The sequence below is a fragment of the Scyliorhinus torazame genome, chromosome 18, assembly GCF_047496885.1.
Source record: "Scyliorhinus torazame isolate Kashiwa2021f chromosome 18, sScyTor2.1, whole genome shotgun sequence".
Classification (NCBI taxonomy): domain Eukaryota; kingdom Metazoa; phylum Chordata; class Chondrichthyes; order Carcharhiniformes; family Scyliorhinidae; genus Scyliorhinus; species Scyliorhinus torazame.
This window is the reverse complement of record NC_092724.1, coordinates 154,422,016-154,439,080: the sequence shown is the minus strand read 5'-3', so window position 1 is coordinate 154,439,080 and position 17,065 is coordinate 154,422,016. Positions and strand designations below refer to the sequence as shown.

At 48.6% G+C, this 17,065-nt stretch overlaps 1 protein-coding gene across 1 annotated transcript in view; it reads right to left on the bottom strand.

The window, feature by feature from the left end:
• gnav1 (guanine nucleotide binding protein (G protein) alpha v1) overlaps positions 1 to 16,855 on the bottom strand; it is a 196,135-nt gene extending 179,280 nt beyond the window's left edge. The window contains 2 exon segments of the mRNA XM_072483654.1: positions 12,342 to 12,433; positions 16,464 to 16,855. Coding sequence (XP_072339755.1) covers positions 12,342 to 12,433; positions 16,464 to 16,593 — 222 coding nt within the window. The 5' untranslated portion in view covers positions 16,594 to 16,855.
• Between the last annotated feature and the right edge of the window lie 210 nt (positions 16,856 to 17,065).

The following is a 17,065-nucleotide window of genomic DNA, read 5'->3' as shown; positions in this document are numbered from 1 at the left end:
AACCCCCACTGCCTGACCCCAGGCAGGTCACACTGAGACTGGGTAACCCCACTGCCTGACCCCAGACAGGTCACAGTGAGACAGGGTAACCCCCACTGCCTGACCCCAGACAGGTCACAGTGAGACTGGGTAACCCCCACTGCCTGACCCCAGACAGGTCACAGTGAGACTGGGTAACCCCCACTGCCTGACCCCAGACAGGTCACAGTGAGACTGGGTAACCCCACTGCCTGACCCCAGACAGGTCACAGTGAGACTGGGTAACCCCCACTGCCTGACCCCAGACAGGTCACAGTGAGACTCTGGTAACCTCACTGCCTGACCCCAGACAGGTTACAGTGAGACTGGGTAACCTCACTGCCTGACCCCAGGCAGGTCACAGTGAGACTGGGTAACCCCCACTGCCTGACCCCAGACAGGTCACAGTGAGACTGGGTAACCCCCACTGCCTGACCCCAGACAGGTCACAGTGAGACTCTGGGTAACCTCACTGCCTGACCCCAGACAGGTTACAGTGAGACTGGGTAACCTCACTGCCTGACCCCAGGCAGGTCACAGTGAGACTGGGTAACCCCCACTGCCTGACCCCAGACAGGTCACACTGAGACTCTGGGTAACCCCACTGCCTGACCCCAAACAGGTCACAGTGAGACTCTGGGTAACCCCCACTGCCTGACCCCAGACAGGTCACAGTGAGACTCTGGGTAACCCCCACTGCCTGATCCCAGGCAGGTCACAGTGAGACTCTGGGTAACCCCCACTGCCTGACCCCAGACAGGTCACAGTGAGACTCTGGGTAACCCCCACTGCCTGACCCCATACAGGTCACAGTGAGACTGGGTAACCCCACTGCCTGACCCCAGACAGGTCACAGTGAGACTCTGGGTAACCCCCACTGCCTGACCCCAGACAGGTCACAGTGAGACTGGGTAACCCCCACTGCCTGACCCCAGACAGGTCACACTGAGACTCAGGGTAACCCCACTGCCTGACCCCAGACAGGTCACACTGAGACTCTGGTAACCCCACTGCCTGTCCCTTACACTGCCTACAGCCCAGCCCCACCCATCTCTACCTCACAGCCCAGAAACACTGTTCAACAGTGAAAACCAGTCAGCGTGACACAGCTTAACCTGTCTGACAGCAGCACATTCTGTGTGGCAAGTTCAGACAGCGTGACAGACCCAGGGTGCTTTTTGTTGGGTAACTTAATATCCACCTACAAATAATTGTAGGAGTCATCAGACTAGCAGTGAAACCTTACTGAAATCCAGTGGGCCAGCAAGGTTGGGTTTTATGTAGTGAGTTCCAACTACTTGGGATGAACGTGGCCACCCAAGTGATTGTCCATCAGGGAGTGAGTGCACGGTCAGGTGATTTGGCAGTGCCTTTCCTGACAGACTTGCATTTGTATAGCACCTTCCCTACCTGGGCACATCCCAAGGCAGCTTTGGAGGATAACGTACTTTTGAAAACTGCGCTCACCACGGCAATGTCGGGAACGCGACGGTGAATGGGCGCACAGCAAGATCCCGCAGGCAGTCATGAAACAATGCGTGCATACTCCAGATGTTGGGAGTGAGCCAGATGTTGGCGAGAATAGCAGGGTGAACACTGCTGTTCTTTAAACAGTGCCATATATTTTATTTTAAACATTTCATCGAATCCCTACAGCACAGGAGAAGGCCATTTGGTCCATCGAGTCTACGCTGACCCTTCGAAAGAGTACCGCGCCGAGGCCCACTTCCCACAAGGCCATTGGACACTATGGAGTGGCCAATCCAGCTTAAAAATATCGCACATCCTCCTATTCCTCTCTCCCTTGTGATCATTGTGAATGGCAGAACGGGATCGAGGGGCCGAAAGGCCCATTTCTGCCCCTAATTGGCGAGTTCATATGCTTGTTAAATCGAGGCCCCATCGGTCTTCTCAGGTAGATGAAAAAGATCAGGTGACGTAGATGAAAAAGAATCAGGTGACTCGACTGAGCGCAGGGGACCATAGAACATACAGTGCAGAAGGAGGCCATTCGGCCCATCGAGTCTGCACCGACCTACTAAAAGCCCTCACTTCCACCCTATCCCCATAACCTAATGACCCCTCCTAACCTTTTTGGACCTAAGGGGCAATTTATCATGGCCAATCCACCTAACCTGCACGTCTTTGGACTGTGGGGGGAAACCGGAGCACCCGGAGGAAACACACACACACACGGGGAGAACGTGCAGACTCTGCACAGACAGTGACCCAGCGGGGAATCGAACCTGGGAGCTGTGAAGCCACAGTGCTAACCATTGTGTTACCGTGCTGCCCACAAGCTCACTACGATGTCTTGGCCATACCGCGTGGAGACATTCTGTGTCCATGAATAATGCTGTTTCCCCAACCATTCCCTGCAGTAACTAGTTTCACATTCAAACCATTCTGTGGGTAAGGACTTCCCTCCTGAATTCCCCATCACGATTTATTCACAACTATATTATTTATGGCCCGCGGTTCTGATCTCCCCCATAGGTGGGCACAATCATCTCCATGCTTACCCCATCGGCCCACCTAGTGTATGTGTGTGTGTGTGTGTGTGTGTGTGTGTGTGTAAAATGAAAAGCCTTTCCTGATCTCCAGCCCTGGCCTGACAGAAATAAACAATCAATTTTTTTCCCCCTCTCACAGAAGGAGGAGGATTGGCAATGATAAAGGCAGCAGGTCTGAAGCTGCATTTAACGAGCGGAAGGTGTTCCCCTGCTCACCCAGCTCAGACGTGCGGAGTACACGCGGGTTAGTCTCGGAGAATGTGATCTGTGGGAATGTGACTAACCAGAGCGTGGCAGACTGCGGCCTCCTGATAATTCCCCAGGACCTGGGGTCCCGCTGCAGGAATGCTGTTGGGAAATGGTGGGATTTTGTAACAGGAAAATGTTGCAATACTTCTGTTGAGCTCAGTCTGGATTTACAGTGCTGCCCATGCATGCAAATTAAAGCTATTTGACTGTGGAAGCAGCACACTCCTTCCTCCACCCATCGTCCAGCCCAAGGGCCATGCAGAGTAACAAGGACAATGAAAACTGGAATGTAGAATGGGCTAAATCCAGATTATTGAGTTGCCAGCGTGAGAACAAGCGCAGATCTAAACTAGCAAAAATGTCTAATGGCGGACGAATATCAGAAGTTCTTTTGACAGACCCAAAGTATCGAACAGACAGCCAAGGGACAATGGGGGGGGGGGGGGGGGGGGGGGGGGGGGTCTGGAGCCTTTTGACAAACAGTTGGGTGCTGAATAGAGCTATGTTACGACCTCTCAGAATGGCTACATGGAGATGGACTGAATGGCTTCTTCGTGTGCTGGGAATATCTCTCAACCCTGTGAGAGGCAGTGCCAACCCCTGTGGATGCAGTGCCAACCCCTGTGGGAGGCAGTGCCAACCCAAAATTTCCTGTTGCTAAGAATCTCCACCATTTTCACCCCTCGAGTTCCCTGCGTTGCCTCTGATTCTGCCTGGCCTCTGGCACGTCCAATTGTAAGTCCCATATTTGTTGGCCATGCCTTCAGTGTCTACGGGCCAGGTTCACTCATTTCCTTCCGAAAACTCTCTAAAACCGAGCGCTTTGTGCCAGCTCGCGTGCACTCCTCTGCGCCTCGGTCTGAAATGCGTGGCCCTCTTCTCTTCCCCCCCCCCCCCTGCTACTTTTTCCCCCCCTAGCCTGGCCATGCCTGTGTGCCCCTGACATTGAGCGTGCGAGATTCCTGACACCTTGTCCCTCAATAAAGCTCTAACCCCACCCCCCATACTCGGTACCTGTACTTCTCAATGCAGGAGACTGGTCTGATTCAGAACGTGACATGAAATGGGCAACTTGTTCAACAACATTCCAAATCCTTTATAATATTCTGGCTTTCTCCTGTTTACACTCCTGCCCCGTACAGGGAACAAACATCCCATCATCAGCCTCATGCTTTTAAAATAGTAAAACATCAAGATGTTTCACAGGGGTGATTACCAAAATAAATTTCACACAGAGCCACAAGAAGAGATATTTGGGCGCTGGCCAATAGAGAAAGAGAGCAAGCGACGGACTACAGGGAGAAAGAGAGAGTGCACAGCAGACAGAGAGGGAGAGAAAGAAAGAGGGAGAAAGTGCGACGGACAGAATAGAGCAGGCGAAGGACAGAGAGGGGGAGAAAGAAAGAGGGAGAAAGAGCGTGCAAAGGACAGAGCGGGAGAAAGAGAGAGCACGCGACAGAGACAATGACAAAAAGAGCACGAGACAGAGTGAGAAAAAGAGTGTGCAACTGACAGGGAGAGGGAAAGAGAGAGCACGCGTGACAGAGAGAGGGAAAGAGAGAGCACACGACGGACTGAGGAAAAAAAGAGCGGGCATGATGGACAGCGAGAGGGAGAAAGAAAGAGTGGATACGGAGAGAGAGAAAGAGAGAGCACGCAACAGAGTTAGTGAGAAAAAGAGCGCAAGACAGTGAGAAAAAGAGCGCGCGACAGACAGGGGGAGGGAAAGAGAGAGCGTGCAACGGAGAGAGAGGGCAAAAGAGAGAGTGGCAAACCGAGAGAGAGGGAGAAAAGAGTGCACGACGGGGAGAGAGTGAAAGAGTGAGCACGCAGCAGAGAGGGAGAGCGCACGATGGAGAGGGAAAAAGAGAGGCGCATGGCGGACAGAGAGGGAGAGAGAGCATGCGACGGAGAGGGAGGAAGAAAGAGCGCGTGACGGAGAGAGAGGGAGAAGGAAAGAGCGCGCGATGGAGAGAGGGAGAAAGAGAGGGTGCACATGGCGGAGAGAGGGAGAAAGAGAGAGCACGCGACAGAGAGGGAGAGAGAGCGCGCGACGGAGAGAGGGAGAAAGAGAGGGTGCACATGATGGAGAGAGGGAGAAAGAGAGAGCACGCGACAAAGAGGGAGAGAGAGAGCGCACAACGGAGAGAGGGAGAAAGAGTGGGTGCGTGAGGTAGACAGACAGTGAGAGAAAGAGAGTGCACGAGACAGAGAGAAAGACAGCACGTGAGATGAGGCGTGAGAGAGAGAGAGCATGAGATGGAGATAGAGAGAGAAAGAGAGAGAAAAAGAGCGTGTGAGACGGACAGAGAGAAAGAGAGAGTGTGCAAAATGGACAGAGAGAGAGAGAGAGAGAGAGAGAGAGAGAAAGAGTGCGCGAGACGGACAGATAGTGAGAGGCAGAGGGATTATGGAAAAGAATAACAAGTAAAAAAATAATTTGTGAACTGTGTGTTTAGTCGGTCTGCAGGTGGGACATAGGTGTAGCCCATCAATTTATGACCCATTTCCTCTGTATATACACTTTGGGATCACTCCAGCTCAGGAACGCCCGACTGTAGACCATCAACAGAGGAATCACTCACAAATCTCGCAACACATCAAAATAGCTGGCCCATTACCATCAACCTTAATGACATCTTACAGAGACACAATATTAGCTTTGGTGCACAAGGGAAGTTTATTTAGTCTCACTGGATAAGTCCAATCACTCACAGATCACATTGTTATTCTTTGTTCCCAGAGAGCGAGACAGAGGGTTTGTATTAAAAACATAAAGGTCTTTTATATTATGATAAAACTATCCACAGAACCAGAGCTGAATATAGGGGGTCTTGTGGCATAGTGGGTACTGCCAGACGCTCTGGGTTCACGTCCCACGCCAGCACCACGGAAGGTGCGACCATGGTGTGACCAACATGTCCTTCCAACACACTCCAATGGCAGGCAGGGAGAGTGGGACAGACTCCTGGTCAGCCATGTTTGATGTGGAGAGGCCACCCCTTGGGCTATAGACTCCAGTCACAGGTTGATGAAGGAACTAGTGACCGTGACAGACATGTTTCATTCGCCTCATGTATCCCCAGAACCGGGAAACTTCCCAGTCAGAGAGTCCAGATTTGAACTCCTGTCAGACTGCACACAGGCAGTTCTCATCAAACTTCCAACAGCGCCATGTACCACCGAGGAGGTTTCTTTATAGAACAACGAGGTTTATTGGACACGGCAATGAGCTTTAACCATACTCAGGCACAGACGTACATCACTCTTTACTCCTCGACTGCCCAGAACCCCATTGGTCAGGGATCGCGCTCACCACACCCTCGGGCCCAAGTGGGTCATGTGCCCCTCACAATATCCCCCTCTGGGGGTACCGCGCTGCAACAAAACAGCATCTTTACCCAGAGACTGGTCAGAATGTGGGACCCATTTCCGCGGCGAGCGGTCAAGGTGAAGAGAATAAAGGGAAGCTGGGCAAAGGAAAATAAGGACATGCAGATAACGTTGAGATGAAGTAAGGTCGAGGAGGCTTGGTTGGGTGGGAGGTCGGTTGGGCAGAATGGGCTGGTTTTTCTCGACCATACATTCTCTGGAAATGCAGCCACGGCAACGCTGACTGAGCTTCAACATCAACGGCCCATTCACTTCCTTTCACAACTTCACAGTTAAATAAAAATGTTCAAAAGCAGCGGATTAGGCACTGAAATCCCCCGGCTCATAAATCCAGCTATTCACGGGCTCCGTAACCATTGGCAGTTTATCAACCTGTGATCGCAGGCCAGAGATTAAGAGGGTTTGTTTTTTTTTGCTTGTTGATCTGTGTTCTCGTGTCTGGACAGACGCAGCCAGAAGAAACAGTTTAATGGGAGTCCGAGTGGACTCAACCAATCAACGGTAGCACAGCGCTTAGCACTATTGCTGCACAGCTCCAGGGACCCGGGTTCGATTCGCGGCTTGGGTCACTGTCTGTGCGGAGTCTGCGCTTTCTCCCCGTGTCTGCGTGGGTTTCCTCCGGGTGCTCCGGTTTCCTCCCACAAGTCCCGAAAGACGTGCTGTTAAGTAATTTGGACATTCTGAATTCTACCTCAGTGTATCCAACAGGCGCCGGAGTGTGGCGACTAGGGGGTTTGCACAGTAACTTCATTGCAGTGTTAATGTAAACCTACTTGCGACAAAAATAAAGATTATTACTATTAATGAAGAGAGAATGAAGGGGATGGAATTGCCAAAATGCCCACAGCAAGATCCCATAATACTCAGTGCTCTTGAAGATCATGAGGTGCAACTGGTATATCTTCCCGAGGGAATCCCAGACACGGTGGTTTGGGGAGGAGATTTGGGTCAATTAAAAAGATCAAAGTGACTTCACACGTCTTTTCATTTCAAGCATAGACTCTGAATCCCAGAAACTATTCTTCATTGCCAAAAGAATTCTGTTACAACTGCTTAACAGTGTAAAAAAAAAAAAAAATCCTGACAGATGTGCAACAGACACAAGAAATAACGGATAGATTAGAATCACAGTGTAACAGTACATAGCAGTAGTACATTTATTTAACCTGTTGTACTGTTCGTGATATTTTATCAGATCACCCCTTTAGTCACTGACTTGTCATAGAATCCCCACTGTGCAATAGGAGGCAATTCGGCCCACCGACCCTCCGAAACAGCACCCTAGCCCAGGCCCACTCCCCAGTCCTACCCCCATAACCCCATCTAAACCTTTGGACACTGGGGGCAATTTATCATGGCCAATCTAGCTAACCTTTGGACTGTTGGGAGGAAACCGGAGCACCCGGAGGAAACCTATGCAGACCCGGGGGGGGGGGGGTGCAAACTCCACACAGACAGGCTCCTGGTGCTGTGAAGCAGCAGTGCTAACCACTGTGCGTCCGTGCTGCCCCCAAAACCGGCTCTGAGCTAGAGGCTCCTGGTTCAAGTCCCGTCCCAGGATATGATGGCCATGGCAAGGACGTTCCTACACAATTCCCAATTCCGTTCTCCCCGCGGGTCCTACCCCCACAGCCCAAAGATGTGCAGGGTAGATGGACTGGCCAAGCTAAATTGCCCCTTAATTGCAAAAAAAAATATTTTAAATTCCCAATTCCACCATTTGAAAATCCAAATGGATTATTTTCTTAAATCTCAAAATATTGAAATTAAGGTTATTATGTAATATTTCGGGGTACATACATAGTTGCATAGTCCTCACAAAACTAAGCATCTGCCACATGCACATTCATATTGTGACAAATATAGAAATCATATGATATTTTATATCCATTATAGTAAGGTTTTTAAAGGGTTAAGGCAAATATTTGTTGCAGTAATGTTATTAAAAACCCCTGGTTTAAAGTACAAACAGGCAGTATGTCTGCTAAAGCTGCAAGTAGGGAGTCGAAAAAGGTGAGGTCAAGATTGATTCCAACCACTCACTTAATTACAGATGAAGGTCTATTGGAATTGTGTTCGGATTGCAGGAGACTCCCTGGAGAGTAGATCATTTCTGCACTCGTTGTTAGTTTAATATATTGTTTAAATAACGGTCAATGTACATTTTGTTACAAAGTTGTAAAAATGGAAAATTCTTTTTGATCGAAAAACTTTAATAAAATATATTTCAAAAAAATAAAAGCTGGTTTTGGTTTGGAGGGGAAAAGAAGATGAGGTGCTCGGGTCAAGAGCACGGAAGCTCCAGACCCCATGTGCAGGGTAAGTAGTTTGGCCATGCTTCATCACCCTTTAATTTAAAAAAAATTAATTGGGTCCTTTAAATTTATAAAAATTATACTTTCACATTTCATACTGTGTTAATAAGCTCTGGATTTCTATTTGGCAAGTCTGGTTTCATAATAAACTAATAACTTTGTTGGTGAATGAAGAAACCTGCGCATTGAGTGCTCACTCTGAGGTTAATTAGGCAAGGTACTTATTTGGCAGTACAGTGAGCTGCAGAAATCATTTAAATTGGTTAGCACAATTGCTTGACAGCTCCAGGGTTCCAGGTTCGATTCCGGCTTGGGTCACTATCTGTGCGGAGTCTGCATATCCTCCCCGTGTGTGCGTGGGTTTCCTCCGGGTGCTCCGGTTTCCTCCCACAGTCCAAAGATGTGGTTAGGTGGATTGGCCATAATAAATTGCCCTTAGTGTCCAAAATTGGCCTTAGTGTTGGGTGGGGTTGCTGGGTTGTGGGGATAGGGTGGAGGCGTTGACCTTGGGTAGGGTGCTCTTTCCGAGAGCCGGTGCAGACTCAATGGGCCGAATGGCCTCCTTCTGCACTGTAAATTCTATGATAATTCTATGAGAGTTAGAGATTTGGATGGTCGAGACGAAAAATGCAAACCAGCTGCAAGCAAACCAGGATGGCTTTTCACCCAGTGTCATTCCTGCCCGTTAACGGACGACTGAGACGTGTACTTCGCTGTTTGCCCGACGGTCGCTTTGTCGCTCTTCACAACATCGAGAAAACATTCCAATTTGGCATTCTCAGATCCAGAGTGGATGACTTTCTTTATTATCATCCTTTCCCGGGATGTGGGCGTCATTGACGAGGCCAACATTTGTTGCCTCGTCTGTAACTGCCCTTGAACGGAGTGTCGCGCTCGGCCATTTCGGAGGACAGTTAAGAGTCAACCACCTTGCTGTGGGTCTCGAGTCACATGTAGGCCAGACCGGGTAAGGGCGGCTGATTACCCTCCCTAAAAGGACATTAGTGAATGCCCCAGAGCAGTAGTCTAGGCCTCAGGATTCCTAGTTCAACGGTATTACCACAAAGCCACCGTGTTTAACTCCATCTGTCATAATTTTGTACAGTCACTTAACCCATATTTGTTTGTACCTGACCAGGCCTCCCTTTGCAAACTCAGATACACAACCCCAACAACAAGTCGAGTTTCTGGTTCAAATCCCTCGGAAACAGCGCTAGTCAGAGACTCGTCGAGTTTCAACTCTTATGGTGCTCCTCCAATCCTGAATATCGACCACAGCCACTGGAACACTTTGCCCCATGTTAACATTTTATATTAATCAGGGTTAAATATCAGCCACATTGCTCTGTCCATTTACATAATTGGCCCAAGTTGTGTTGTAATTCTTCTTCAGATGGATGGCATGGTGGCGCAGTGGTTAGCACTGCTGCCTCACGCCGCTGAGGATCCGGGTTCGATCCCGGGCCACTGTCCATGTGGAGTTTGCACATTCCCCCCCCTGGGTCTCACCCCCACAACCCAAGGGTAGGTGGCTTGGCCACGCTAAATTGTCCCTTAATTGGAGAAAAAAATAATAATAATTGGGTCCTCTAAATTTATTAAGAAAAAGTGATTCTTCTTCAGAATCAGCTGCCCCAATTAGTTTGGTATCGAATGCCAATGTGAATAATTTACATTGCCTTATTAGCAGATGCATTCATGTGTCCATGCCGCTGATTAAAGGCATTGGTGAAGTGAGGCAAACACGAGGGAGGAAAGGGTTTGAAGGATCTGCAGTTGGGGTGGGAGCATAGATTTCATAGAATTTACAGTGCAGAAGGAGGCCATTCGGCCCATCGTGTCTGCATCGACTCTTGGAAAGAGCACCCTACCCAAGGTCCACACCTCCACCCTATCCCCATAACCCAGTAATCCCACCCAACACTAAGGGCAATTTTGGACACTAAGGGCAATTTATCATGGCCAATCCACCTAACCTGCACATCTTTGGACTGTGGGAGGAAACCGGAGCACCCGGAGGAAACCCACGCACACACGGGGAGGATGCAGACATGTGTCCAGCATAAACACTAGCATGGGTCTTTTGGACCGAATGGCCTGTCTCTGTTCTGTGCATTCCACATAACGCCAATTCTCTGGGGTATTCCCCCCTCCCAGTTGTGACACCACCCAGACTTTAACCGCTCTAATTCACACCGGTTTTTCTGACCCACTATTGCCCCCAGTCCCAAAGTTTCTGCTGAATCCCGACCCGAGTTTAATCCCGACTCGGGATTGTGCCCTGAAGCAGGACAGCAATGCTGCTGACTCCAGGGGTCGGAGAAGGCAGAACCAACATTTCTACAAGTCGTAGCAAATGCGCGACACCCTCGTCAAAATGATAAATTAAACATTTTCTCCCCAGCGTAGGTGGGTGGGTAAGGGGAGCGAAACTGACCAATGAGGGGAATTAGCTCAATCCCTTACTGCAGACCAATGCAACCAATAATGTTACAGCAGCAGCTTCAAAAGCCCACCGTTGCAAGTGACTGCCGAGGGGGGTGAAGCAGTATTGAGCAATCAAGCCAAATAAATTGTGTGTGGGGGGAAACCTATCCGTTCCGTTCCCAACCTTACACAATCCCATTTCTTCAGTCCCTCTGTCAGCTTCCAATTACAAGTGAAATGAAAATCGCTTATTGTCACAAGTAGGCTTCAATGAAGTTACTGTGAAAAGTCCCTAGTCGCCACATTCCGGCGCCTGTTCGGGGAGGCTGGTACGGGAATTGAACCGTGCTGCCGGCCTGCCTTGGTCTGCTTTCAAAGCCAGCGATTTAGCCCAGTGTGCTAAGCCAGACCCTTTTGGACAAGTTGATGTTCTCAGATACAGGCAGGCGCGAGGAAGCCACGTTGAAGACGTTAAGCCACGCTCAAGAGAACTGACACTGACAAATCACCAAAGCTACTAAAGCCTTTGGGAATGCAACTTCAGAACCACAACCTTGTTCTACTCCGCAGTGAAGAGCTATTCGCCCAGACCCAAACATTCAAATACTTGACATACATGGGCTGCCTGGTGTATAACCTGGTATGTAAATAACACACTCAGGAGAGTTTGCGCCTTCTTGTGAAACACAACCAGTCAGGGGCTTTCCGCTGGCCACTGCCTTTGGATAGCCTCCATCCTTCTTTTTGGAAACTGCACTGCAATCTTGAGCCAAAGCCAATGCTGATGCATTAACTTTACAGCTGCACCTCCTCAGAAAGAACGTCAACACATGGGTCAAAAACATCCCATTTCATCCACGGCATACAGCTGCCAATGGCTCTCTCCACCTCGCTGTGACTTTATTATACAGTGAATCGCAGAACTAATAATAATCAGGAAACCCAGCGCACAAGTCTAATTTTGTGCCCTTTGATGATCAAGGTGAGACTTTTCTGCATTTTAACCAGAAATGCAAACTGTGAGTATTACACGGGAAAGACAAACCAACCCAGGTTGTTAATGTGAGGCCACTTTAGCTCAGTTGGCTGGACACCTGGTTTGTGATGCAGAGCGAGACCAGCAGCGAGGGTTCAATCCCCGCCCAGGCTGAGGTTATCTCAACCTTGCCCCTCGCCGGAGGTGTGGTGATCTTCAGGTTAAATCACCACCAGTCAGCTCTCCCCCCCTCAAAAGGAGAAAGCAGCCTGGGACTGTGGCGACTTTTACTAATGTGTAATAAGCTGGCTCCGAAGAAGAACACTGGAGAAGGGTAGGAGAAACAAAATCAAGAAAGCTATGTTTGAGAGTGTATCCTTTGACATCGCTGATGTGTGTGAACTGCTCATTTGTTCAATGTTTGTACTTTTTTTTTTTTTAAAGAGTTACCTTGAAACTTATAAGTTCCTCTTCGGTGAATCCATGGCTGTGAATAATCTTCATTTGTTTTACCAGTGTGCTTTTCCCGCTCTCTGCAGCACCTGAAACACACACAACACAACTTCAGAAGAAATAAATGGGAAGAGGATTCGCTCCAACATTCAATCTCTGCTCCGCGTTCCCACGCCATCACCATGTCCCTCGACTCCCTAAATGCTCAAACCCGAGTGTTATTGGCCCAATTAGGAAGGCAACACCTGGATTCCACAGCACGGATTCACTTTGAAACATCCTGGCAGCTTTCAAAATTGTTACAATTACGGGGTTTAAAGGATTGTTAGGGCAGCACAGTGATCAGTACTGCTGCCTCACGGTGCTGGGGACCCGGGTTCGATCCCGGCCCTGGGTCACTGTCCGTGTGGTGTTTGCACATTCTCCCCGTGTCTGCGTGGGTCTCACCCCCACAACCCTAAGATGTGCAGGGTAGGTGGACTGGCCGCGCTAAAATGCCCCCTAATTTTCCAAAAAGATAGTTTCGTTTTAAGACTCTCTTTCTTTAAGGGTAAAATGGAGGAATGAAAGTGGCATGTTACGTGTTCTGAATTCTGCCCCACAGGTTTGGGTGACTTGGTTGTTAAAGGGGAGGGGGGTCTAGGTTGTCTCATTGGAAAAGCGCATGATATTCACACCTGTAAAAATAAGACCAGCTGTGCTGTCAATGACTAGGATGTTAGTCTCCAGGTCACAGGGAGTCGTTAGGTTTTGGAAACAGTTATATTTTAAGCTGTCTCTTTAATTCCAAGGTGGAATGGAGTTGGGGGGGGGGGGGTCTAGAGGATACTTAATATGCAATTCTACCTGGATACAAGGCCCATGTGATTCACATGTACATGGAGAAGGGCTTTGAAAGGGGAATAGTTCGTAGGAGGCCACTGTAGTATCAGTTGTGGCTTTCTAAAAATATCACTGAACCTCACAGACAGGATCAGTCTTTATGAACCAGAGAGACAGGACGGCACCACGGCGCAATGTTTAGCACTGTTACTTCACGCCGCCGAGGACCCGGGTTCAATCCCGGCCCCGGGTCACTGTCTGTGTGGAGTTTGCACATTCCCCTCCTGTGTCTGCGTGGGTCTCACCCCCACAACCCAAAAAGATGTGCAGGGTAGGTGGATTGGCCATACTAAATTGCCCCTTAATTGGAAAACGAAAGGGAGAATTGGGCACTTTAAAGTGAAATTTTTTTTTTTCAAACAACAAAAAAAGTTTAAAAAATAAATCAGAGAGACAGACAGACGAGAGGCGAGAGAGAGAGACAGAGTCCGAGTGAAAGTGAGAGAGAGAGAGACAGAGTCCGAGTGAGAGAGAGAGAGAGAGACAGAGCATGAGTGAGAGAGAGAGAGAGAGAGAGAGCCAGAGCACGAGCACGGTTTAATTGGTCTGTTATTGTGTGGTACATTCTATGTAAAGATCCACTTGTGCTTGGGACATTCCAGCAACTCACCCACGGTACCCATTCTTCAGGCATTAGCTGAGCACTGACTATTTGACCATAAAAAGACTTCACAATTTAAGATGGTTATGTACTCACCTGACATTAAACATGCTCGAGGGTAGGGGGTTGGGGAAAGAGGGGGAGAGAGAGAGAGAGAAAAGTTGAAAGCTCCCGAATTTGCCTGATTTTCCAACTCGAACATCTCAAACTAAGACGCCTGACTCAGCGCAGACAAGGGATCAAATCTAACGTCCCTGGTCTGTGAGCACAGTCGATTCACAATACACTGAATACACCGGTTTGATGGCCTTTCATTTTTAGCTCCACTGAACAACAGATTCTGACATAAACAAACAAACAAATACTGGCTCAAATGGGAGCTACAAAGCTGATGGAGCAGGTCAGTGTGGAACATGTTCAGAAGATATGATTAGCAGAAACAGGGCAGCACGGGGGCACAGTGGATTAGCCCTGCAACCTCACGGCGCCGAGGTCCCAGGTTCGACCCCGGCTCTGGGTCACTGTCCGTGTGGAGTTTGCACATTCTCCCCGTGTTTGCATGGGTTTCGCCCCCACAACCCAAAGATGTGCAGGCTAGGTGGATTGGCCACGATAAATTGCCCCTTAATTGGAAAAAATGAATTGGGTACTCTAATTTTATTTTCAATGATTAGGAGAAACTTTGGAACAGTAATCAGAGGACATTTGTCCAATAAAAAAAAATTGAACTGAATTTCAAATGTAAGACACTTAATCTTATTATTGACTCAGGTAATTGGGAGCTTTGTACTCAATATAATTGGTTTGCATCCGCCGTCAGTAAGTCAATCATATGCCTTTGGGCAGAAAAGCTATTCTACGCAAATCAGATATTCAAAACAGAGTTAACCCAGGTGGAAAACCATTCCATTTTTCCCCTCCCAGTTTACTTGTGGCCATTTTTCGAGTACTGAATTTAAGCTTTAATGCCTCTTCCATTTATCAATACAGTCAGGCCAGCGATGCGAGAAGAGCTCATTTGAAATTAAGTACAGTTTTGTGTTTGAAATGGTCAGAGTTGACTCACAAGTTTCTTGTTTAGCCCCACATGTTGCCAACAGTCATGCTTTTTATATCAATGCGGTTTGTTGCATATTTATTTGGGATAGACAATGGATTCCATTATTCACTTTCTGTCTTATTTTTGTTTATTTATCCATTCAGTAATGAAAGAACACAATCTGTTTTCAGAAACAAACTGTCCCCTGCAACCCCCACCAACACTGGGTCGAGACAGATCATTGAATTTAGTGCAGAAGGAGGCCATTTGGCCCATCGAGTCTGCACGAGCCCTTGGAAAGAGCACCCTGCTTAATCCTTATCCCTGTAACCCAGTAACCCTACCTAATCTATTTTGACACCAAGGGCAATTTTTATCATGGCCAATCCACCCAACCTGCACATCTTTGGACGGTGAGAGAAAACCGGAGCACCCAGAGGAAACCCACGCAGACACGGGGAGAACATGCAGACTCCGCACAGACAGTGACCCAAGCTGGGAATCGAACCTGGGACCCTGGAGCTTTGAAGTAACTGTGCTAACCACTGTGCTACCGTGCTGCCCCAAAATACAGGAAGAGGTCTGAACATAGAACATACAGTGCACAAGGAGGCCATTCAGCCCATCGAGTCTGCACCGACCCACTTAAGCCCTCACTTCCACCCTATCTCCGTAACCCAATAACCCCTCCTAACCTTTTTGGTCACAAAGAGCAATTTATCACGGCCAATCCACCTAACCTGCACGTCTTTGGACTGTGGGAGGAAACCGGAGCACCCGGAGGAAACCCACGCAGACACGGGGAAAACGTGCAGACTCTGCACAGTGACCCAGCGGAGAATCAAACCTGGGACCCTGGCGCTGTGAAGCCACAGTGCTAGCCACTTGTGCTACCATGCTGCCCATTAATCAAAAAAAAGTTTAACAAATTTGAAAAGTAAACCGAGTACCCCTCGGGTTCAATCCCTGCCCGGGTCACTGTCCGTGTGGAGTTTGCACGTTCTCCCCATCTCTGCGTGGGTTTCACCCCCACAACCCAAAGATGTGCAGGTTAGGTCGATCGGTTGCACTAAATTGCCCCTTAATTGGAAAAAAATATTTGGGTACTCAAAATTTATATTAAAAGTATGCATTATATTTGACAAGGGAACGCACACTGGCTACATCAAGGGGATTAAAAAACGACCCAACACCTTTCTCCCCTGCAATAAGAGCAGGGAATGGAATGGACTGGTCTAAACTGATGGCAGTAATCCCTCAAACCAGTGGCTCAATCTCTTAATTCAAAAAGGGGGAAATAATTCACATCAGTCCTTGAAATAGCCCATTGTGATCGGGGGGGGGACAGGATCTCCCAAATTTGGGGGATGATGGGGACGGGGAAATAGTTGTGCAGTTTTTTAAAAAAGAAGCACTTTTGGACTTTGAGTTTCAAGTAACTCCCAAAGCATTGTCCAGAAATGCCAACTTTGAAACTTTTAATTGAGGAAAGAGTGAAATAGACCAGGTGTGTCACTGCTGTCAGTAACAAACTTTACCCCACCCCACACACACACACACACACACAGGGGCGGAAGGTGAGGAACGCGTTACTGACCTAAAAGCAGAATCTTCACCACGTTCAGCTCCTGCTTGGCACATTCAGAAAGGACTCGGTCAATGTTCTCACTGCGGAGCCGGGCCTGCCTCTCCTCGGGAGTGCTCTCGGATCCCAGGCACAGCCCCATCTCCGCCGACCATTGCTTCCAAATTGGAGAGAGTGAGTGTGGGAGAGAGCTGGGGATCAGAATAAAGGGGAAGTGAAGCCAGGGGACATCACTGCTGCCCTCATTGCCCCTCCCTGAGCCCAGTGCCTCTCGCCCCCCTTCTGAGCTGCACGTGTCTGTGTGAGCTGCCCAACTCCCAAACTCTTCTTTCTGCACCAAAAAAAAAGTTTAAAGCGCCGGGGCTGAAGTTGCATCAGAGAGAGAGAGCGAGCGAGAGAATCCCTGTCCAATTACAGAGGAAATGACGTTTGCTTGTTCAATATAACCAGGTTCTGAATTTGGGAAATAGTTGGCAGATGAATTCCTCACTTTACCATTTTTCTGTTGGGGAGGAAATTTGATTCAAGCTTTACACACACACACATATATGTAAATATATATTATCTGTTAGAACACCCAGGGTTTTGTACTGGGGCACCTACAATGTTTCCTG